General features: G+C 49.8%; 6 protein-coding genes across 6 annotated transcripts; 4 read left to right on the plus strand and 2 right to left on the minus strand.

Annotated features, from left to right (window-relative positions):
• Nucleotides 1-689: 689 nt before the first annotated feature.
• On the plus strand, nt 690-2,046 carry DSM5745_07498 (uncharacterized protein; the record flags this gene model as incomplete). Its single annotated transcript, XM_026749514.1, has 2 exons — nt 690-1,262; nt 1,315-2,046. The coding sequence occupies 2 exons, from the start codon at nt 690-692 to the stop codon at nt 2,044-2,046; spliced, it is 1,305 nt and encodes a 434-aa protein (XP_026601546.1).
• A 769-nt stretch (nt 2,047-2,815) lies between these two features.
• On the plus strand, nt 2,816-7,485 carry DSM5745_07499 (putative UDP-glucose:glycoprotein glucosyltransferase; the record flags this gene model as incomplete). Its single annotated transcript, XM_026749515.1, has 5 exons — nt 2,816-2,961; nt 3,026-3,379; nt 3,433-4,252; nt 4,299-4,559; nt 4,609-7,485. The coding sequence occupies 5 exons, from the start codon at nt 2,816-2,818 to the stop codon at nt 7,483-7,485; spliced, it is 4,458 nt and encodes a 1,485-aa protein (XP_026601547.1).
• Nucleotides 7,486-8,186: 701 nt separating this feature from the next.
• Nucleotides 8,187-14,211, minus strand: DSM5745_07500 (uncharacterized protein; the record flags this gene model as incomplete). Its single annotated transcript, XM_026749516.1, has 12 exons — nt 8,187-8,228; nt 8,290-9,600; nt 9,656-9,756; nt 9,810-10,235; nt 10,522-10,584; nt 10,662-11,343; nt 11,431-12,141; nt 12,287-12,619; nt 12,739-12,847; nt 12,913-13,007; nt 13,074-13,834; nt 13,896-14,211. The coding sequence occupies 12 exons, from the start codon at nt 14,209-14,211 to the stop codon at nt 8,187-8,189; spliced, it is 4,950 nt and encodes a 1,649-aa protein (XP_026601548.1).
• Nucleotides 14,212-15,245: 1,034 nt separating this feature from the next.
• DSM5745_07501 (uncharacterized protein) lies at nt 15,246-16,260 on the plus strand (the record flags this gene model as incomplete). Its single annotated transcript, XM_026749517.1, has 2 exons — nt 15,246-16,191; nt 16,256-16,260. The coding sequence occupies 2 exons, from the start codon at nt 15,246-15,248 to the stop codon at nt 16,258-16,260; spliced, it is 951 nt and encodes a 316-aa protein (XP_026601549.1).
• A 122-nt stretch (nt 16,261-16,382) lies between these two features.
• Nucleotides 16,383-18,074, minus strand: DSM5745_07502 (uncharacterized protein; the record flags this gene model as incomplete). The annotated part of the gene is made up of 1 exon (XM_026749518.1): nt 16,383-18,074. One exon carries the CDS (start codon nt 18,072-18,074, stop codon nt 16,383-16,385), a length of 1,692 nt encoding a protein of 563 aa, XP_026601550.1.
• A 450-nt stretch (nt 18,075-18,524) lies between these two features.
• On the plus strand, nt 18,525-19,708 carry DSM5745_07503 (uncharacterized protein; the record flags this gene model as incomplete). The annotated part of the gene is made up of 3 exons (XM_026749519.1): nt 18,525-18,884; nt 18,936-19,224; nt 19,272-19,708. 3 exons carry the CDS (start codon nt 18,525-18,527, stop codon nt 19,706-19,708), a joined length of 1,086 nt encoding a protein of 361 aa, XP_026601551.1.
• Nucleotides 19,709-23,006: the final 3,298 nt, after the last annotated feature.

A 23,006-nucleotide genomic window follows, 5' to 3' on the forward strand; every position in this document is an offset into this window, starting at 1 on the left:
TCTTCTGTTTGCTTTGACAGTGAACTCGACGCTTGATTGCCTTGTCCAAATTCCGACGGCCTTTCTATTCGTGCGACTCGATCCACACGTCAATCCTCTGCCAGTCATTCCAGCGTCCGTCTCTTTCGCTCCGATCAGCACAGATATTGTCATATCTATCCTCCACAAAGAAAGGCAATTCGCAGCTGTCACTCTTTGACGTCCCGAGGCTCTTGTTTGGGACACCTCGGTACCTTACGACTACCAGCCACCAAACGGACCGGTCCCGTTCCACTTTCCGCCTCACGTTTGCTGACCTTGGAAAGAAAATCCAAAGGGGATACACCCCTTCTCTCCCTGCCGCGTTGGCTGGTTGTTTCAATACTTCTCTGACCGCCGCTATTGGAGCTTCAATTCTCGAGGTGCAGATTTGTGCTATGATGGGACATGTTACACACACTTGGTGCTAGCCGTCTCTGCGAACAGGTCCCCGTCCATTCGATTGTCCTGCACATCCATCGCGTCGTACACACAACCTTCTTGACTTCTCCCAAGCTTGGTTGATCCATCGCCCGGGCTCTTTTATACCTCCTCTTCATCGTACCTCCCTTGTACCTAGTGGTCACTAGAGCTTGATCACACTGCTCAATTTCGATCGGATACTATTCATTCTCGAAAACTTTCACCTACTTCTGGAACATTACCCCACCATGATGGCTCATCCCGAAGAAAAGCTGGACCATCCCGATGGTTCCGCACTTACCTGGATTTTCGACCATATCCTTCGGTATCCTGGAACATACGAAATTCCTCTCCGCACAATGTATGCACTGAATTGCAGCAATACGAGACAGCCGGTGCCTGGCACTCAACTTCCCGAGACAGCGTTTGCACGCCGACCGTCGTCCCCAAAATCCTCCGCCGCCGAGGACCTTCGAGCACAATTGACCCACCAAATCTCCCGACTACCATCTCAGCCATGCTCGTTGCCGCCGAGCTTTGTTACTTCTTTTCTACGCCGCTGCTTTTCTCCCCAGCTCGAGGATGTCGACTTTCCTCAGGCCTTAACTGGTTTGGACTACCTCAGAGACCTCGAAACTCGACGGAAGAAGGAAGTCGCAGCGGCCCTGCAGAGACTGGGACTCCATCCAGAAAGTCCCCAGCACGATGCGGAACTCTCAAAGAAATACCCGGGCGTCATGACTTGGATTGAATCTATCAAAGCCAAGGGCGCCAGGGTGGAAGCTCTCTACACGCAGATTTACATTGGCTTGCGCCGATGGGTAAGAGCGCCGAACCTCTCTCACTCGCAAAATACTGACATCTATTACACAGACTCTGCTGAATGAGATGCTCATGGAACCTATGAACAAGGCGAACTGTATGGCTATGCTAAACACACTCTTTCCACCTGTCACCGAGGCTACCGTCACTCCCACCCCACATCTTACCCCGCACATCCTCAAGTCTCAACGAGACGGCTTCTTCCGATACATCTCCCATATCGAGACCAACGGCAAACATATCCTTGACAAGGTCATTGCACAGGGCGCACCCGAGGGTGAAAGCACCGGGTGGCCTCTGGTACGCGACGCCCTCGACAAGTACCTCCGAACCACCAACGAAATAATCGACGAATGTGCAACGATCAACGGCCCCGCTAGCTTGGACGAGGGACTAGGGGCTACCTCGTTTCGAGGGCATAAAGGCCGGAAGGCTGATTCAGGCATTAGCTTTGGCTCAATACTTGGAGAAACTGCCCCGCCTTCCATCGCTAGCAACATGAGCTCCGAAGATCTCTCCGAGAAACCGCTGCCACCTTCCCCAAGAGGGCACAAACTGGGTGGCTCTACGCTTGAGCGGCTGGCCCGCGAGCTGCGGAAACTCGGTGATGGCGGCAAAGCCAAGGGCATCCGGAAGATGAAATCTACCAACACTCTTGGCCGCACCGAGACGATGTCCCCTACCAACGAAGGATCTTTCTTCGAACTCGACGAACAGAAGCGAAGCCGATTAGCCTGGGCGCACTCCAAGCATTCGAGCGGAAGCTCATCACGATTTGACTAAATTTCAGCGCTACCTACATTGGCGATCCTTGCTTCATACAAAAGCATTTGAACAAAAAGTCTGGAGTTTGACACATTTGGCTGCGGAATTGGCTATTCTGCTGACCTTGGCCTAGCCATTTGCATATGACGTGCTTGTTTTCTTTTTGCATCTTTGTGACTACTACTCGCCGTAACCCCGTTAAGATCGGGCAGGCAATCATGGATGGATTTCTTTACCTTGGGGTGTTGGTGTATTGGGAGGCGAATATCCGGTGTTCATTGTTGGCGCAGGAGGCCATTTACTGTAACTAAGCTTGAACAAAACATGCTTGAAGCATCGTCTGTGTGTCATTTCCACTGAAGTATGTATTATGATTGATGTGGCGTTAATTTACATGAAATTTTCAGTTACCTACCATGATTATACCTGAAGACAAGATAGCCTCAAAGGACGATCTCCACGCAAAAGGCAAATCAGGCAAAGCGCCGTCCCATCCCCGGAAGTTTCGCGCTTTTGGCCGCTGCGCCGCCCGTAGCCAGCTTGAGATGTGGCCTGTAGGTAAACGAACGTGGAGCAACCTCCCCTTTCGACATCTTGTTTATTTCAGAAGAGCAGGCCTATTGATGCTGTCTCTGCTAATTTAGTGCTTTATTATTCACTTTTACTCCACCCGCCGATCTGGATCACCCCTCGCCGTGATGTCAGCAGCTTGAACAAGCTATCCATTTCCTGGAAGCATACTACGAACCGACAATTGTGATACTCCCTCAAACATCACGTTGCCGAAATGCTCTTCCGCTCGGGCATTGTCGCCTCATGGCGGCTGTCATGTATCGTGATTGCAACGTTGGCTTCACGCACAGCCTCGAGTCCGTCGGTCAACGTCGCGCTTCAAGCCTCATTTGACTCCGGTCCCTATCTTATTGAGCTGCTGTGAGTGCTTGTAATGCATTTTATTGGTACATATGCTTCAGTCAGATACTCACATATAACCCAGAGAAACAGCAGCCGAAGAAAACCCGACATCGTACTTCCCCCTACTCGACCGCATAGCCGATGGAACCTTTGACGACTACGTGACGGATAAAGAACTATACGATCGTTTCCTCCAAGTGGTGGTTGAAGATGGACACCTCAGCAGCCCCGAGAGCCTCTCATCTTTCAAGCTATCCCTGTCGATTCGATCCGCTAGCCCTCGGATTGCGGCCCACTACCAATTCTACAATACCTCGGTGCAGCACTCTCTCATGGCGGCGCAGGATGCCGCTTGCCCGGTGTGGGTGCACTCGGATGGAAAGCAATATTGCTCATCTGCAATGGAGCGCGCGCAGCAGGATGTGGAAGGAGAGCTGTATGCCTCCTTGAGGTCCTTTGTTGATTCAAATGCTGACTAGCTATGCGTAGAGATGGTCGTGAATTGCCCTTTGATCGCATTCTAGGACACCAATCTTTACCCCCGGCGATCCTGTATGCGGATGTGGCCTCACCGATGTTCAAGGACTTCCACCAAACGCTGAGCGCTCTGGCTAAGGAAGGAGAGATCTCCTATCGAGTACGGTATCGGCCGCCTCAGCATTGGAGCTCGCGGCCGTTGTTTGTTTCAGGATACGGTGTTGAGCTTGCTTTGAAGCGTACGGACTACATTGTGATCGACGACCGTGACGCCGAGCAGCGGGGCTCGAACAGTGCAGAGTCGGCGGAAACGGAGGAAGCCCCCGACGACCTGAAGCCGTTGTCATCGTCTGAAGTGTCGCGGCTTGGGTTGAATACAGTTAGCTATGTGGCGGATAGCGAAGACCCGCTTGACATGCTCGTTAAGTTGTCCCAGGACTTTCCCAAGTACTCCGCAACCATCGCCGCCTACAACGCGAGCGCCGAGCTTCACAGCGAGATCAAGGCAAACCGTCTAGGCATGCTCCCACCAGGTGCCAGTGCGATTTGGATCAACGGCCATCAGATCGATCCGAGACAAATAGACGCCTTCTTTCTGGTCGACCATCTCCGCCGCGAAAGGAAGCTGATTGAGAGTTTTCGGGGCCTAGGACTTTCAGCTACCGAGGCTGTAAACCTTTTGGCTCACGATCTTGTGACGGAGTCCGTGGCACAGGTTACACCGCAGCGTTATGATTACCGGGATGAAATCGAAGGTGGTAACGTTATCATCTGGATGAACGATTTGGAGAAGGATGCAAGGTACCAGTCGTGGCCAAGTCAATTAACAGCCGTAAGTCCCCCTGGATCCTGCCATATTTCTTACTGACGAGGACTAGTTCCTTCAACGCACGTACCCTGGTCAACTTCCTCCAGTACGCCGGGAACTGAACAACATTGTGTTTCCGATCGACCTAACTAGTATCGAAGACGTGGATTTGATCGTCACTACACTTCAAGTCTTCGTGAAGAGGAAGATTCCAGTCAGATTTGGTATCGTTCCTCTGGCGACGTCGGAAGGGTCCATCGCTCAGCTGAAGGTGGCTCATTACCTGCAAGAAACGTTCGGTTTGGCCAGTCTCATGGCCTATTTGGAAGAGGTATATCCGTGCACTACAAAGCTCCAACATCCCATGCTAACAGGATCAGGCGGCCAAGAAGCATAAGTTGGCAACTCCGGACATGACCGTCTTTGCAGCAGCAACTCAGGACAGGACTCCGAGGGCCGAGAAACAGGCTCTTACGCTGGAAGAGGTGTTGAACAAAGACGAATTGGATACCTCGGCTCGCAATACTGCCAAGTATCAGGACCGTCTTGGTATTCAGGCCGAATCCCCCCTTATCATTGTCAACGGCATCCCCGTCTTGCGTGGTGAAAACTGGCCTCAGGAGATGAGTGCCAAAGTCGAGAAAGACTTGCGTCTGGTTCAGCAAGGTATTGCTGAAGGTCTGTTCGAGGAAGATGCGTGGCTACCCAACTTCTTCCTTTCTCAGGCATTCGGCCGTCGCGTTCCCTGGATTGTCCCTGAAGATCCCAAAGAAGTCGAGCTTGTGGATCTAGGTAAAGTTTCGGCACATACGGGAGATCTTATTGATAAAGTACCTCGAGTTGCAGCGCTTGTTGAGCCCTTGGAAAGTGTCCACATGATTGTCGTTGGCGATTTCGGTACCAAGGCCGGTTTGAAAATGCTCATCTCGGCCCTTGAAATCCAAGTGAAGCAAGACAAAACGGAGATTCTCCTCATTCATAACCCGGAAAATCCTTCATCCAATGCTGCAGCACCCGCTCTCATCTACCGTTCTTTGAAGGAAGGAAATGCCGTTGATTCTGCACGCATTCTGGCGGACATCCTATCCCCTGCCTCGTCAGACGCTGACCCACAAGAGGCCACTGAGTTCTGGTCGCAGTTCCGGCCATTGGTTGAAGCCCTTGGTCTTTCTTCCGGCACGAACGGTATCATAGTTAATGGCCGAGTTGTCAAGCCCACTCAGGATGTGACCGTGGAAGATCTCGGCCAACTGTTGCTTTACGAAGATATCAACCGAATTGGCACTGTCACAAAGGCTGCGAAGGATCTGGGACTCGCCTCTAAAATCTCAGACCCGCTTTCGTTCGCGAAGCTCACGTCGCTTGTGGCTCTTTCAACAGTCTCAGATGTCCCCGAGGGCCTTTATGAAACGCCGTCCGACGCGCGTGTTCAGTTCTTCGAAAAATGGAGTGATTCTGGCTCGGTAATTACTGTTGCTGGGCCGGATGCTCCTACAATAACTATCGCTGCCGCTATTGACCCGACGTCAGAGATGTCTCAAAGGTGGCTACCGATCTTGAAGGCTCTTTCCGAGCTGGATGGTGTCAAGCTGAAGCTTTTCATGAATCCACGGGAAGAGATCCGGGAACTGCCCATCAAACGCTTCTATCGCTATGTCCTAGATTCGCAGCCTTCATTTGGCGACGACGGTTCCGTTTTACGACCGACTGCTACCTTCTCGGGTGTGCCCGTTGAAGCGCTGCTTACACTCGGCATGGATGTCCCGCCGTACTGGCTCGTTGCGCCCAAAGACTCCTTGCATGACCTCGATAATATCAAGCTGAGCTCGGTGAAAGCAGGGTCAAACGTTGATGCCATCTATGCACTGGAGCATATTTTGATCGAAGGGCATTCGCGTGATCTGACCACCAAATCCGCTCCTCGAGGGGTTCAGTTGGTTCTTGGAACTGAAGAAAATCCATACTCTGCCGATACTATCATCATGGCCAACCTTGGATACTTCCAGTTCAAAGCACAACCGGGCTTATGGACCATCAACCTCAAGCCAGGCCGCAGTGAACAGATATTCAACCTTGAAAGCTTGGGCCGACTGGGGTACAGCCCACAGGCCGGCGATGACAGCAACGAAGTTGCATTGCTTTCCTTCCAGGGCAAGACTCTATTCCCGCGCCTATCTCGTAAGAAGGGACAAGAGAATCAAGATGTCCTCGAATCAGGCCCAAAACCTGGTTCAGCCAAGGACTTCATGTCGAAAGGCCTCAATTTCGCCTCCAACGTCTTGTCCAGCGCCGGCCTTACCTCCAAAGGCAGCGAGGCAAACGCCGACATCAACATCTTCTCCGTAGCCAGCGGCCACCTGTACGAACGCATGCTCAACATCATGATGGTCTCCGTCATGAAAAATACCAAATCAACCGTCAAATTCTGGTTCATCGAGCAATTCCTCTCCCCATCATTCAAATCTTTTCTCCCCCACCTAGCCGCCGAATACGGCTTCCAATACGAAATGGTCACCTACAAATGGCCGCACTGGCTGCGCGCGCAAAAGGAAAAACAGCGCGAGATCTGGGGCTACAAGATCCTCTTCCTGGACGTCCTCTTCCCCCTTTCCCTCGACAAAGTCATCTTCGTCGACGCCGACCAGATCGTCCGCACGGACATGACCGATCTCGTCAACTACCCCCTCGACGGCGCCCCCTACGCCTTCACGCCCATGTGCGATTCCCGAGAAGAAATGGAGGGCTTCCGCTTCTGGAAACAGGGGTACTGGAAGAATTTCCTCCGTGGATCGCCATACCACATCTCCGCCCTCTACGTCGTGGACCTCAATCGCTTCCGGGCCGTCGCGGCAGGAGACCGTCTCCGCGGGCAATACCAGATGCTCTCGGCGGACCCGAACAGCCTTAGTAACCTGGACCAGGACCTGCCGAACCACATGCAGCATCATATACCGATTAAGAGGCTGCCGCAGGAGTGGCTGTGGTGTGAGACTTGGTGCTCTGATGACAGTTTGAGCCAGGCGAGGACAATCGATCTGTGTAATAATCCGCTTACGAAGGAGCCGAAGTTGGAACGGGCGAGGAGGCAGGTTCCCGAGTGGACGGAGTATGATGATGAGATTGCGGCGTTGGCGGAGAGGGTTCAGGGGAGTGAAGTTGAGGTTGAGGTTGAGGAGCAGATTTTGGCTGATGAGATTGAGAGGGAGAGGGAGGAGGCGAAGGAGGAGCATGCGGAGTGGAAGAAGGATGAGCTTTAGATTAGATGGTTCATCGCCTGTTTTGGGTTGTTTATACCTGCACGAAAACTGATAGAAAGAATACATTCATGGGCTAACCCAAACATCGCCATCTAAAATCCGAATCCCGAAGATAAGGTCTGAAATAACCGTTCCAGCCGTTTCTTTCCAGCCGCTTCCTGAAGACTATAAGGATGTGCTCCTCCCAAAGGCCCACCTGCTAGCCTGCCGGACACACTCAGCGATTGCTGTAGTCTATCAAGCTCTTCACCGCGCCCCTTGGCCGATTCGAATTGCAAAAGGCTTAGGTACGCCCCATTGAATAAAGCTCTGAATACCATTTACCACTCCTAAGCTCCTTATGTGGTCTTGCTTTGTGAAAAGTAAAACTCCCTTTAAGTTATATCATTCTCCCCTGTCTTCTGTAGTCCACACAAACAAGGACAATGGCAAATACCAACAACACCCAACATCCTAAAAGTTGAATACAAGCCCACCAGAGTTGACATCTTCCGCCAAAAGGCGCACGTGTACAGGAAGGTGACGAGAGGGCTTTCTAAGATTAAAATACACCTTGCGCTTCGACATGGCCAGACGTGACACGGTGAGCCAAACGCAAAGACAGACAGATACCCGCCAGACAAGGATCTTTCATCCCTATCACAGCATCCGTGGATTTGTCTAGGTAATTGCCAGCTCACAAGTTGCCCTCAGGTATAGAATCAGCTCCGAAATAATACGTTGGGTAGCTCCCTCTCAAAGCGCTAAGCATCTCGTTAGCCAGCCAGCCAGAACATCCCCCTCCCATGCTGATGGGCTACTTACGTCGCCCGAGATCCTTTGCATTCTCATCTGCAGAAAGCACTTGACAGACATCGTCTCCTTGACCATAAATGCATACACCTCTCGCCTTCTTGATTCTGTCCCCGGTCCACTTAAATCTTCGCTCAGGAGAACCCTCCCCAATTCCTCGCGAACAATCGTCCACCCACCACCACCGTCGTCACCATCCTCAGCACCAGCCTCAGCCTCCGCGTTGAGCCCCTCCAATCCCAACCCATACACCAGGGGCCCAATATGCGACTGGATAAGAGCATGATAAACCTTCTTCCGCACGGCCTCCTCGTTGTCGACGAAGTTTCTCGATCTCCTGTTCTCCTCTACCCCAGATAAAGCATCAAGTCTATGTCGATACTGCTCGGGGATGGCTCGTTGCAGCGTAGCCGTGTGGATGCGCAGGCCGTCGAAATCGCGGACCGCGAAGCCGGTGATTCGGCCAGTGGCCTTGGCCACGCGCAGGAGGACGTTCTGCCCGTGCGCTTCCAGCCCAATGCCGTACTTCGCTAGCGGCGGCAGAACAAGGGGGAATAAGGCGCGGGTGTAGGCGCGGAGCCAGGAGCGTTTTTTGCTGGGGGAGTTGAGGTCGAAGAGGAGGTCTGCGTAACATCGAGGCTTCCCGGTCTGCGGAGAGAGCGCGCGCGGGCTATTGTATAGCGCCGCGACGGGGATGAGTGTTTCGCCTTGTTCCTCGGCCTGTCCTTCCAGGCTGTGGCGCAGGATGCAGGCGAGGTATTGGGCGCGTCCAGATTCAGATTCAGATTCAGATCCAGACGCAGACTTGGGAGCTGGAGGATGTTGGGTGCCGGTGACGCAGGCGGCGTGCGTGAACACCCACAGATTTTGCGGGAGGAGGTCGGCCAGGAGGGAGGAGAGTTGGGGCCCGTCCTGGACGGTGTGCGGGTGGAGGTTTCGGATTGCGGAGGTGATTTGGCAGTTGAGGGAGAATTTCAGGTGAAATGGGAAGTTGCATTCTGGGGAGAGGGAGACAGTTCGGAGGGAGATGTGAGCTTTGGCGAGGCCATCGATGGTCTTTACGGGGGTCGCAGCTGGGTATGAGGGGAGGATGGCCGGGAGCTGGTGTGTTAGGGCGGGGATGACGATGTGGTCCGGGCTGGAGGGGTTGATGTTGAGGGTCTGGAGGAGGGGCGCCAATGTGGCTGAGAAAGGCCCGGAGATGGTCAGATCGTGCCGGGGCACGGAAAGGAAGGTGATGGATGGCTCGAGGAGGGTGTTGAAGTCGTCGTGGTTTGGCAGGACGGGATCAAGGGGGGGAAGAGGGAGATATGTACGATGAAGCTGTTGCGGCCATTTGTGAGAGATGCATGGATTCTACCTGTGAAGGAGAACATACAGGATGACAGGGATGTCCCCATATGACGGATCTTTCCCAGTCGATCAGCGGGGAAGCCACCGTCAGTGGCAGCGAGGATGCGGCATACTCCAGCCACCTTTCTGGCCGACGTCAGCCTCGTATCTCGTCGACGAGAAGCGTCATGGGCACCTACGTTGATTGTCAACAGAGCTCTGCAACTCGCGCTGCAGACCCGTGAGAACTTCATGTGGCAGGCCGGGGTGCCACAAAAAGATCACCTGGCATACAGGGCCCGGATGGACCTCCTCTATACTGTTCCCTGTCACCTTGTCAATCAACGCCAGAGGGGGGCATAGATAGTCAGGTCGAAGAAACCCAGCGACCCGGTGCTGTTCTACTTCCACGCAGGCATCAACACTCAAGGCACAGGTGAGACGGATAGTACAGTCAGTCGCGAAAGGGGTAGGCGGCTGAACATATAGTTCTCGCTCAGTTGACGAGGAGTCGAGTGAGCGGCTTCTGATAGAAGCGGCGGCGAGTCCGTCATTGATGGCTTGGGCGAGAAGGCGTTTGGTGGTTTCGAATATCACGTCCTGCCGAGAGCGAGACATGGCAACGGCTGGTTAATGCCTTGTCAATGGCTACCGGATGCTTAAGAGGTTGAGACGAGATGGTTCTTGCCAGGTAGGCTTTTTCGTCTTGTCGGTCTGCTTTCGCTTTTCACCGGCGGACGCAATGGGCTGAGAAGACAAGGATTGGACTGTCGCGAATGCCTATAGCCAACCCGAACATCCTTGTATCAGCTCAAAAGCAATATCAGAGAAAGCGAATGGCTGACGAACACGTCGCATTTTGACCATCTCTGCTCTGTGATCAAGATGCATGAGAATCTGCATCATGCATACCGTAACATTCAGCTGCAAGATGAGCACTAGCAGGAGCCCCAATTTTGAATCCAGTCTTGAAGCCTTGAAGTCTGCATGGAAGCCTGCTTGGAGAGGAAGAATCCTGACGACCCCGAATCAAGCCTGATGGCAGGTCTTACAGCCAAAGAGCGCGCCCAGCTGGGCTCGCTGTCCCGTGTGGCAGCATGCCTGATCAACGAAGGTGCGGTTGAGTCGACCTTTTCTGGCAAGACAGTGACAATCCGCCATTCCAACTGCCCCGACGAAGAGGTGCGTTTTCTGCTCCACGAGAGCCCGGCCGGGGCCCCGTTGGGGAGCCGCTATGTCTATCCGAGAGCCTTTGACCGCGAGGTCGTGCACTCCGCCGGCGAGGCCATTGCCGATGGAGCAGACCTGATGCGCCTGTTCGGGCGATGGGCGGCCATCGACGTCGACCGCGTCTGCGCCGAGCTTACCAACTGCGTCGAGAACCAGGAGCGAGCATACCAGAAGCCAAGGGACCATCTCAGCATCGACTCGCCGAGCATCGACTGGGAGCAGGCCGTCATCGAAGGGCTCAGCACCCACCCCTGGCACAAGTGCCGGCACCCCGTCGTCGGCGACTTCACCGACGCGACAATCCACTTCGTCGTCGTTGCCAGAGAAGCCGTGACCGTCGTGGGCGAGTACGACAAATGGCTGCAGGTCCTCTGCCCCAACACGAGCGTCCGCGACGACCAGGTCACCATCCCCGTCCACGAGCTGCAACTGCCCAACATCCAGCAACTGTTCCCAGACGCCCAGGCCCTCCCGTACACTCTGCCGGGCAAGCCACAGAGCTCTCTACGCACGATCAACCTCCCCACCGCAACATCCGAGATCTGCATCAAGATCCCCCTACCGCTCAAAATCACCTCAATCGTGCGCAACATTCGCCCCTGGGCCATCACGATCGGACACCGTATGAGCCCCATCCTCAACCTCCTGGAACAAGCGGCGCGATCCTTCGGCGGCTCGCTGATCGCGATGCGCGAGTACGGCGCCGCCAGCACCCCCTCCGAATCCCTGGGCTGCATTATCCGCGAGAGCACGGAGGCCATCGCCGCGCGCACAGGCTCCCGCATCATCGTCTGCGCCGCACTCACCGAGAACATCGCCCGGATCTGGGACCCGGCGACCATGCGCGCGGGCGAAGCGGCATGCGTCCTGCGGGAATACTGCAGCCAGCTGTTCCGCGCCGTGCTCCCGCCGGTGTTCCTGCACGGCTTCGCGCTGCAGGCGCATCAGCAGAACATGCTGGTGCGGCTGGACCCCGCCACGAAGCAGATCCGGGGCTTTGTGGCGCGCGACTTTGGCTCGTTCCGCGTCCATGCCGAGACGTTTCGCCGCACCGCGCACTTGGATATCGACACGGCTTGGGTGCTGACGAGCATGGACTCGCTGGAGAAGGTGTATGAGTATAGCCTGAGTGTGGTGCACGGGCATGTTGCGCGGATGACGCGCGCGCTGGGGCTGGGGATGGCTGGGTGGAAGATTGCGCGCGCAGAGCTGGAGAGGATTATCCCTGTGGAGAACGAACTGGCGAGGAGGCTGTGGCTGGACAAGGAGACGAGTATTGCGCGGGCGCATATCTCGATGCAGCTGTATGGGGTTAGGGCGGAGTGCACGACCATTGAGGCGCCGAATATGTTTTGGTATGCGCGTGACTACTAGTATGTCTACCTATGAGCTACCTAGGTAATGGAATACTCAACCCTAATCTTGTAATCTATCAAATCGGCCACACCTCCACATCCCCAGGGAACTCCAAGCTCGCAGACAGAGGGAAGTACTGCTCCGCGGCTTTCGCTCGAAGAATCTTGGTCGAAGCAGTCCGGGGTATCTCTTCATCATCCTGCAGGACCCGCAAAACCGTCGGCAGCATATACTCCGGCACCAGGCCAGTTGCCGTGAGCTGCTCGCGCAGGAATCTAAGACAGGGCTGACAATCAGCCATACCACGTGCAGGTAAACCAGTAGCCTGCAGACGAATAACGGCCGCAACGCGCTCGCTGCTCCGGGCGTCCGTGACAGCGAGCACGCAGGCGTCGGAGATGAATGGTTGCTCGAGAAGACGCATCTCGAGGTCCAGCACGGAGACTCTGTCCCCGAGGACTTTGACGTCTGCCAGTCAGGGGATTGGTCAGCAGGTATGCCTAGCTTCAGGTGTACCAGAAAGAGAGACTTGCATTCGCCAACCCGTCCATCAAAGACATAGTCTTCTCCCACGCGGTGCGCGAGGTCTCCAGTGCGATAGTATCCGTCGGTGGTGAATGCAGCCTGCGTTGCCTGTTCGTCGCCGAGGTAACTGAAGTACAACCTTTTGTCAGCTGGTGATGAAATGCGCAGAGTGGGCATGGGCATGCAGCCTACTGAGAGAAGAGCACCGGGTTCTTGATCTGGATTTCGCCATGGTCGCCTTCTGACAGACGGACTGTGACGCCGGGCAGAGGCCGTCCCACGCAGCGCTGCCAATCAATCAGAATCAGAGATGAGGTCGTTGACCCCGAGCAGGGTCACAATCGCAAACGCACCTCGAGCGTGAAATCCGAGTCCCCCGTCATCCTCAACCCGCGTCCACCCAGCTCAGTCGCCCCATACGAAACAAGCAACGGGAGCCCGATCTCGTTGCGCCAAAAGTTCAGCAAGAGTCGATGTGGCATTGTGCCGCCGCACCGTACCGTCCTAAGCTCCCTCGCTCCACGCACATACGCGTCCCTCTCCTCCCCCGCTAGCCCGGCGATGCATTCCTGGAAATACCGCATCAGCGTGCCCCAGAACCGCGGCGGTCCGATGAGCATCGTCACGCCGCCCTCACGGAGCCGAGTCCATATTATCTCGGGGTTCTCGGGGACGATTTCCATGCGCGCGCCCGCAAGCGGGTGCCGGAACAAGGGCAGAGCCCCGGTGATCCAGCTCGGGGGGCGGTGGTGCAGGAAGGTCTCGGTGGGCGCGCTGGCGCGGTGGATCTCGTAGAAGAGCTGGCGGGCGTGCACGACGCCTTTGGGGGGGCCGGAGGTGCCGGATGTAAAGAGGAGCAGGCCCGGTCTGTTTTCGGGGATCTTGATTGCGGCGTTGAGGTCGAAGAGGGGACTTGAGGTGTTGTGGACCGGATATGTGCTGTGCTGGATCTGCAGGAGGGTGGGTTGGACACCTGCACCCGCGGCCCCCGCCTGCGAGGCGGCGCACCGTTGGATGTCGGTGCCGCGCTGGAAGTGGGCTGGACTGGCGAGGATGGTGGGGCACTGAGATCGCTGGAGGAGCCGAAATGCCTCTACTGGTGAGATAGTTGTCGCTGGACAATCATTGTGGTAAGATCGGTGCTTCATACCCAGGCTGTTGAGGGTCAGACTCACATAACGGGACCACTGCGCCTCCAATGGAGAGGGTCGCGAATGCAGCAACAATGAACTCGTAGTTACCGTCTGCCAGAACAGCAACAAACGGGCTGCCGTCCTGGAGAACTTGCAGATGCTCATCGCTGAACAGAGACCGGGGGAGGCGCTCCCTCATTCGGGCTTGCATCCTCAAGACATCCGTTAGCAACTGGGCGTAATCCGCATCAATCCGATTGCGGGGGTCATGCACAATGACATGGTCGATCTGTCTGGCGACATGGAGCAACTGGGCAAATATAGGGTCATCAGGGAACCCTCCGCGGTCACTTGCCATGATGTGATTCTTGGTTCGGCGCGCAACCAGAAAAGCGTAGCTTGGAAAGCGAGACACTTCCAGCTGAGTCCATTGCAGGCTGACTGGGCACTTAGATACTCCGGGGTTGGCCTGCAGCTGGCAAAAAGCAACCCTTGCTGATAGGAGCGGTGTGCCCCATCAGGCATATGCAATCTGCAGTTTGCTGAAGGATCAGATCTCCGGGCAGACCCTCTGACAGCCACGAGCTCTCTGCTTTTTTTGGTGGGAACCCTACCGAGATAGGAGTCCATCCTGATCCTTCCGAAGTCAGGAACAGCTTGTGAGAACCCAGACAATACCCTTTCTTCGAGAGCCTGCTCTACAATACCCATTCTCACCCCAAGGTGATTCTCAACGACGCAACCCTCCCCATACAAGCGACCTATCTCCAGCTGCTGAATGGCATGGGGCTTTCTGCGATTCCATCCGGCAGAGGCTGCCCGCCCAAGTGTTCGACAGCAACGGCAATGTGCGCCATGGCAATCTGCGCTTCGGCACGGTCATGCCAGGGAACTATGAATTTGCCGTTGCGCGGATCGCCGCCTTGCAAGTTCTGTCGGTCCTTTGCAATCTGAAAGTGTGATCGAAAGAAGAAGAGTTTCGTGGGCCTTCTACTCGACCCGACGGGGTCGGCACCTTCCCGATTAGTAAGCGGACTCCAACTGCCGAGCCTCCGTACATCAACTCGACAGCTTCCTCCCTTCTCCATCATCCCCAGCCGACGACCCATCATGACCAGACGCTCCTGTGACCGCTGCTACTCAATCAAGGTCAAATGTCAACCCGGACGCGGCCGAGATCCCTCCATTTGTCGTCGATGTGAGCGACTAGGCCACAACTGCCAGACCCTGCGCAGGGTCCGCCCGCCTGGTCGGAGGCCACAGACAACTCCGACTTCGTCATCACGGATCCCGATTCTTGAGAATGAAGAGTCGAGGGAGGTGTCAGTGATCCTTCACCCAGCAATCAGCCCCTGCTCCTCTATCAGTCTCCGCTCAGAAGAAGGCACAACAATGCAAATCCTCTTCTCAACAACAGCCTTCATCCCTCACTTCACGATCGGACCTTCGTTCAGGAACAAGATGCGCCAATCACTGCAAACGCGCTTTTTGATTTCCCCTGAAAACCTTCTGGAAGGATTTCTGGCTTGCGCCGGCGAATTCGCCCTTAGATCGGGCTACCTCCCGACACAGGTGGAAACGCAGAACATGTCCCGCTGTGCTACAGCAATCCGCAAACTCCGTGCGCTGGATTCGCCAACAGACATTGCGCAAGTCCGGGTCATGTTAGCTCTGGGAACTAGTATTCTCACTTATGACCAGATGGCGTCACCAGCCGTGTCAGCATCGCCGCAAGGTCAAGGCGCCTCCATGATCTGCCGATACGTGTTATCGCATGCGAAGCCGTGGTACGAACCACCAGGGCCACTTGCGCTTATGCCTGAGATGGACTTCGAGATGAATTGTCTTATATACCTGGATACGATGGAGTGTCTTCTTCATCGACAGATACCTGTTCTACGACTAAGGGTTCGGGAAGGCGAGCCAGTGGTTGACCGCTATATCGGACTTTGTTATTCATTGCTGCCCCTGCTGTATGATGTTTGTCTGGTGGGGCGTGATATCAAAAACCAGAAGCAGGTACGGTTAGAGGCGTGGGAGAAGGCGCGAGATGCTATTGTAGCGTGGCAGCCTTTTGTCTCTCCCAGGTTTTCAGAGACGTACACCTCCAAGGAGGTGATTGGGATGTTTGCCCAGGCGAATATCCACCGTCAGCTAGGGCTTTTAGTGCTCCACAGGCTGCGGTACCCGTTCGGAGAGGAGGATAAAGCGGCGACCATCTACTCAGAATCCATCCTTGCGGAGACGAAGACTTGCTTTGAGCTGTCCGGGGACTATCCGTCCAAAGTCGGCCTTGCGCTCTTAATCGCTGGGTTCGAACTTGTTGAGCATTCTCAGCGTGAGCGTCTAATCAAAATGCACTTCGGTGCGGATTGCGGCTTGTTTGCTCAACCTCATAGCAGGGTGAGGCATCTACTCAGCATTGTATGGGGGGAAAGGGATAATGGAGAGAATGTCTCATGGTTCAATGTTCTTGCTGCGCAAATACCGAACTTTCGCTATATACCCTAGGTACGTCTGATTACGGACTCAGTTGGCGGTGTCATGCTTGATGATACCATGGACAACTTCCGATACAGCGAGAAGCTTCTCATCTTCAAATCTCCGCCCGATGAGCTGCACAGACAGTGGGAGTCCGTCGAACGAATCCTCGTCATAAATATCATGGATCTCAGCGTCAAGTGCGTTGAACGGAGCAATATCGACCTTCTCGTCGATGTTCTTATCTGCAAACATTCCCAGGGGCAGTGCCATAGCAGGCCAGTCAATCAGGTTGAACAACCCAGTGAACCCCAGATAGGTGTACTTGTCAAAGGGGACAGCCGTGTGTGGCGCGGTAACCCAAAGCAGCGCGTCGATGGGTCGATCCTCGCTTCCAGTCGCACTTTCCCAAGCACTATGCATTGCCCGGACCAAAGCACTGATCCGCGCGTTCATCGAGTGGAGGTATTCGATTGTCAGCGGTGGGGGTGTGGCTTTCTTAGTGATGATCGCGGTAGCTTTCACAATATCGGTATGCGGCTCCGAAGACAACAGCTCGCGGATGTATGACAAGTCCTGGAGCTCTGTCCATTCCTTCTGAAGTTCCCAGACGTCGCTGATGTCAGGGCCCTTAAACTCAACGAGCTCAACACCGGATTTTGCGAGTCTTTCTTGAGCCGTTCTGAAGCCCCGTTCAACCGGCGGGTGAAGATGCAGGAAGCCGTTAGATGACCATACTCCAATGCGAAGCTGATTTGCTGCGGGTATGGATAGGCCCTGCCATGGATGAGGGTAGATGAAGGGGTCCTTCTCCCATGGTCTTGCCTCCGCGGTGAGCTTGGTGAAGAGTATAATATCTCGAACCGAGCGGCCGAGGAATCCAGTGACCGACACAGGACCCAAAATTGTGCTGCCGATGACGCCAGTCCCCATGACCCTTCTTCCATCCAGTGGGATCCGATACCCACTGGGCTTATACCCTACCACTCCATTGACCGCGGCTGGCATCCGAACCGACCCTGCGCCGTCAGTCCCAGCACCAAGCGTCGAGCCACCGAGCGCAAGAAGGGCACCCTCTCCACCACTTGACCCGGCCACCGCGAAGTCCCTATTATAGGGATTGACTGTTCGGCCAAAGACGATTGAGTCTGTGTCTGCGTTCAGCATGGTTTGCGGAACGGTCGTTTTGGCGATAACGATCGCACCATGTCGGGTTAAAATGTCATAAAGGTGGCTATTATGCGTTGACGGTTCGAAGCAAAGCGAAGTAATCCCGATCGAGGTATCATGGCCCTTGATGTCGAAGCAATCTTTGAATGTGATGGGAAGGCCGTGTAGGGGGCCAACGACATTTCCGGTTCGCTGGAGATACTCATCCAATTCTCTGGCCCGGGCAATCGCTTCGTCGAAGAGGATTTCGGTGAGGCAGTTGGTGAGTTGATGGGCTCCTGCTGCTCTCTTGCAAAAGGCAGTGACAAGCTCGGTGCTCGAAGTTTCTGAAGTGGCAAGCTTCTGGAGCAGAGACGTGGCATCGTGAGTTTCCGGTCTGGTCAATCCAAGTTCGGTCTGAGAGAGCAATTTGCAAGAATGTAAAAGAGAGATGGGAGAAGATGTGCGGTTATTAATGATGTCGTCGGGCAATAGCCAACCTTTGGGTATTTTCGAGGCTCGTTCGGCTCGTTTTCGCTCAACAATATCTTTCCAGGGGGCGCTGATGGCCAAGCTTGAGGATGAAGACATGTCGGTATTAGGAGGACAAAAGACGGCCGCAATCCTGGTCAATACGCGGCGATTCCCACCTTATAAGCTCAAGGGCACCCGACCAAGGTGTGGGAGTATCGAAGCATGGAGGTCATGCGAGTGTCTTTGTCTACCTACTCCAACTCCGTCCCTTTAACCGCAACAAGTATAGATCGGATGGTGAAATGGCCGGTTTATCACGACTTGTCATTCGTCCATTGTATGCTCCGGTTTATCGACGTAAACCTCCGGCTTATCAACGCCACATGGCTAGGCTGTACAGAATCCGGGGCATCTCCTCCATTCGTTTCGAGGGAAGACTATCTGGTTGAGTTGGCGACGCAGTGATTGCGGTGCTCGCTTATCTTACGAATATGTATAAAAGCATTCGAGGGGCCGAGAGAGTCACAGTGTTAGAGATACTCCCAATTAGACGACAGATTCTTCCTCATGAAAGACACCAAAATCCTATCCCCTCGTGAGAGGGAAGACGTGGAACAAGGCTCTATGTTTGAAGAGAGTCCTCCAGGTACCCGCGTGTTGATTGACCACACCGAAGCCGAGGTCGTCCTCCTCCCCCATCCGTCTCCTTCTCCAGACGACCCGCTTAACTGGACCTGGAGGCGCAAGTACACTGCTCAAGCAATCGTCTTTATCTGGGCGTTCATGCTAGGAGCGGCCACGCTCTCTCCTGCTGTGACGTACGCTCCTGTCGTGGCAGAGCTCGGTGCCTCCACTGGCTACTTGAACATCGGCGCGGCGTTGGCTCTACTTATGCTAGGGCTGGGAAACCTTCTATTCAATCCGTTGGTATGTTTGCCATTTATTGCCTTGCACTATGCGGCTCCTAACATCGCATAGGCCCTCAAGTTTGGACGACGGCATGTCTACCTGGTTTCCGCCCTTATCAGCGCTGCCTCGCAAGTCTTGGTTGCCACAGCACAAACGAAGGAGAAAGTGACGGGTGGTCGAATTCTTTTGGGCTTCGGAGCGGCGCCATTCGAGCAGCTTCCTGCACTGACTGTTGATGATCAATTCTTCGTTCATCAGCGTGGGTTGGGATTGTCCATATACACCCTCGCTATCACGACGGGGTCATTTCTCGGTCCCATCGCCAGTGGCTTCGTGATCGAGTCTATGGGTTGGAGATGTATATTCGTCATTCCTTGCTTTCTGTCCTCGCTAACGAGGTGCCAGGGGTCTACTGGTTCTACGCCATCTTCTTGTTCTCCATCGCTATCCTGATGTTCTTCGGCCTGGAAGAAACTGGCTTTTCGCGCCTGAGCCATGGCTCAGAAGAGGGCACCGGAGGAAGCCAACCGCAAGTCCCGAAAGCCTACCTCCAGAAACTGAACCTCATCACCATCTTTGCCGACAATGCTCCCTTCTGGCGCACGGCGACAAGACCGTTCCTCCTTCTTACCGACCCCATAATCTGGTGGTGCGGCATAATGTACGGCTTCGGCGTCTCCTGGCTAACGATCATGGCCTACGAGTCCACAACAATCTTCACACTTTACGGCTTTAGCTCGTCCTCCCTTGGCCTTACCAACATCGGTCCGCTTATCGGTGCGTGTCTAGTCATCTATGTCGGCGGTGCAGGCACAGATTGTTTCATAATGACTAGCCAATAGCGTTGCTTATAGTAAACCTCTAAATTATCTATGTGTAGCAAGCAGCAAGTTATAAGAAAACCTTAACCATCACGTGCTGCGTTAGTTTTAATTAAAATAAGCATGTTTTAGGCGCCAGCCCTCCGGGTATTTAATATACCTTTTAATTAAGTAATACATGGCCACACTATAAAGCTATATATATATTTTAAATAAAAAATATTACTAAAAATAAGAATAACAAAACTTTTATACTTTTAATTTGCTAATTAAAGGGCTTTTTTAAGGCTTGTTATATTTTAAAAGGTGGTAAACTTAATTACTTTTAGTAGTTTAGTTATTTTATTTACAGGGTTTTTTTTTTTAGCACGTGTTAAAACTTTATAAGGTGTTACTTATAAATATTTTATATAAAAAAATATTTATTAACCAACCAGCGTGTAGTAACTAAAATTTTTTAATTAATAATATTAGTAATAGCGCTAGTATTATTAAAGCATATTATAATTAACTTATTATTTTATATTTTAAGCACCTTAGTAAGCTTTTTTATAAATAAGGCTATTTTAATAGCCCTATTAAATACTAAAAATTTTATTATAATAAATAAAGGTGTTATAACCACTTGTTTTTTTAAACTTTATATAATAAAAAACTTATAAAAGTATATAATAAAGCCCTTGGTAAACTTCCTATTAAAATAATTTTAATAAAATATATTAAAATAAATAATTATTTCTTTTATATAAGTTTTAGCAAGTACTAAATTACTTTAATTAGTTATAATATAATAAACCACGTGCTTGGTAGCTATTATATTATTAATAATTAAAAATTTTTATTAATATTATAAAAATTAAATTAAATATATAAGGTTAACACGGGTCTTCCCAAGCTAGCTAAAAAAATTTAATTAATTAGGTAAAGGCGTAAGCGCTAGAAGTATTAAAAATTAAAAGTATATTAAAATTTATAATATTTAATTAATTAACTTTTTATATAATTTTAATATATTTTTTTATTATTAGTGTTTTTACTAGCCTAGCCTTAATAAGGCTAAAATACTAAGCTATTTATTTTATATATATAGCTTAAAAAAGGTGGATTATCCTATTTTTATAGTCACGGGATATTATTAATTTAAGAAATTTAATTAGCTTATTACTAACTTTAAGTTTATAAATCTTTTATAAAAGGCTAATAATAATATTTATATTAACCTTTATTTTATTAATAATAATATTATTATTTATATAGGTAATAATTAGCGCGTAAGGTAACTTTTAAATATATATATAAAGTTTTTTAATAAGCAGCTTAAAGCCCTTGGCGCGTAGTAATTAATTAAATTTTTAGTTTTATAAGTATATAAAGTTATAAAGGCTAAATAAGGCTTTTTATATTTTATATATAAGGTTATTATTAATCCCGTGGCTGCGTGGCTATTATATATAAACTTTTTAATTAGCTATTTTTATATTAAAATAAGTATTAATAATATTAAACTAGCGCTAGCTAAGCCTTTAAATAATTATAATTATTAATATATATTTAACTATTATATTAGCTATAACTAAACAAAAGCTTTTATTATAATTTAATTTAATAACTTAGTAATTATTACATGTAATAATCTAAGCCTTAAATAATAAAATAAAGCTATTTTTATTACTTTTAAGCATAAATACTTACTTATTAAAAATAATCTTAGCCTTTTTTAACTATTTAACAAGCTTTTACATGTTTATAGTAACTACTATACTAATATAAATTAATATAGCTTTTTTTTATTAGTTAAAAAACTTAAATTACCGCGCTTTTTTATAAGATTTTAATACTTTAATATTATTAATATATAATTTAGCTTTGGCTAATATTTAGAACCTCCTGGTAAGTAAATACTAAACTATTTTATTAAATATTTTAATAACTTTAGTATTAGCGCGCTTGGTTACTTTAGTTAGTAGGCTATAATTAATATAGGGTTTAGGGTATTTAGTTAATAAAATAACTATTATATTAAAAATATTAGTATTTATATTTATTTTATGTAGGATAGCCTTTATTATTAAAATTTTTAGTTAGTTAAGAAATTAACCTAATATCTTATAGTTTAATATCCCTAGATCCTAATTAATTAGTATATTTAATATTATATTAGTATCTGTGTTAAATACACGTGGCTTAAAGTAATTTACCTTAAAAATTTATTTATATATATTTTAAATATTATTTAGCGCTAATCCTAGTAAACTAAGGTTATTTTTAAGCTTTTAAGGGCGCGGAGTAAGTGGGGCTTGGGTTACTAGTAAAAATAATATAATTTATATTTAAGGTTAACTAATAAAATTTATTAATAATAGTATATAAACTAGTATTATTATAATATTAATACCTTTTATTAAAAATTAAGGTGGTGTTACTAGATTAAGGTTATTATAATAATTTAATAAGGTTAGGCTTAGCGCGCTAGTACTATTATTATTATTATTAATTAATTATTTTAATAAAATCTTTATATTTCTAGCATGTAAGCACTATATTAGCACTAAAATAAAGTTAACCTAGTATTTTAGTATTAATAAAATAAGTAACTTTAATTTAATATTACCACGTGGCACTAAAGTTAGTTAGCACTATAAAGTTAGGGATATAGTTTAAATTTAGCTAGTAATTAATATTTTAAGCGCCTGGATTATTAAAATTAGCTTAAAAATAAGTATATTATTAAGTTTAGTATTATATATAATAACTCCCAGCACTAATTTATTAGGTTAAGACGGGGCACCCTTTATAAATATAATACTAAATAAGTAATTATTTTTATAAAATTTTAATTTATTAAATAAAACATGCTTTAAGTAGTAAACCTGCTTTCTTAAAACCTATTGTGGAGGGGCAGTACTAGAGCATGGGAGCTAAAGGAGCCAAATGGTGGCGGAAACCTAGGACTAGATAGTACATAGTATAGGTAGAAATAATAATAAAAAAGAAAATATATATATTAAGGTAAATAATAAACTAGGTATAAAAGGCTAATAGCAAGGCTATAAATATTATAGGAATTAATATTAAGGTGCAACCCTATTATATTTTTTTAAAAGGGGGCTAAAACTTGCTAGTAAATAAAACTTTTTTTTACTTATATTTTTTACCCTTTTTTAAGGTAGTATTTTAAAGTATAATAGCTAGCTATGCTTTACTTAGCTAGCCTTTATTAAATTTTTTTTTTTACTTTTTTTATTTTTTTTTTTTATTATTATATACGGTAATAATTAAGTAATTTAATAAATATATTTAGGCTAAATACTAGCTTTAT

Source organism: Aspergillus mulundensis (assembly GCF_003369625.1).
Source record: "Aspergillus mulundensis strain DSM 5745 chromosome Unknown scaffold_8, whole genome shotgun sequence".
Lineage (NCBI taxonomy): Eukaryota > Fungi > Ascomycota > Eurotiomycetes > Eurotiales > Aspergillaceae > Aspergillus > Aspergillus mulundensis.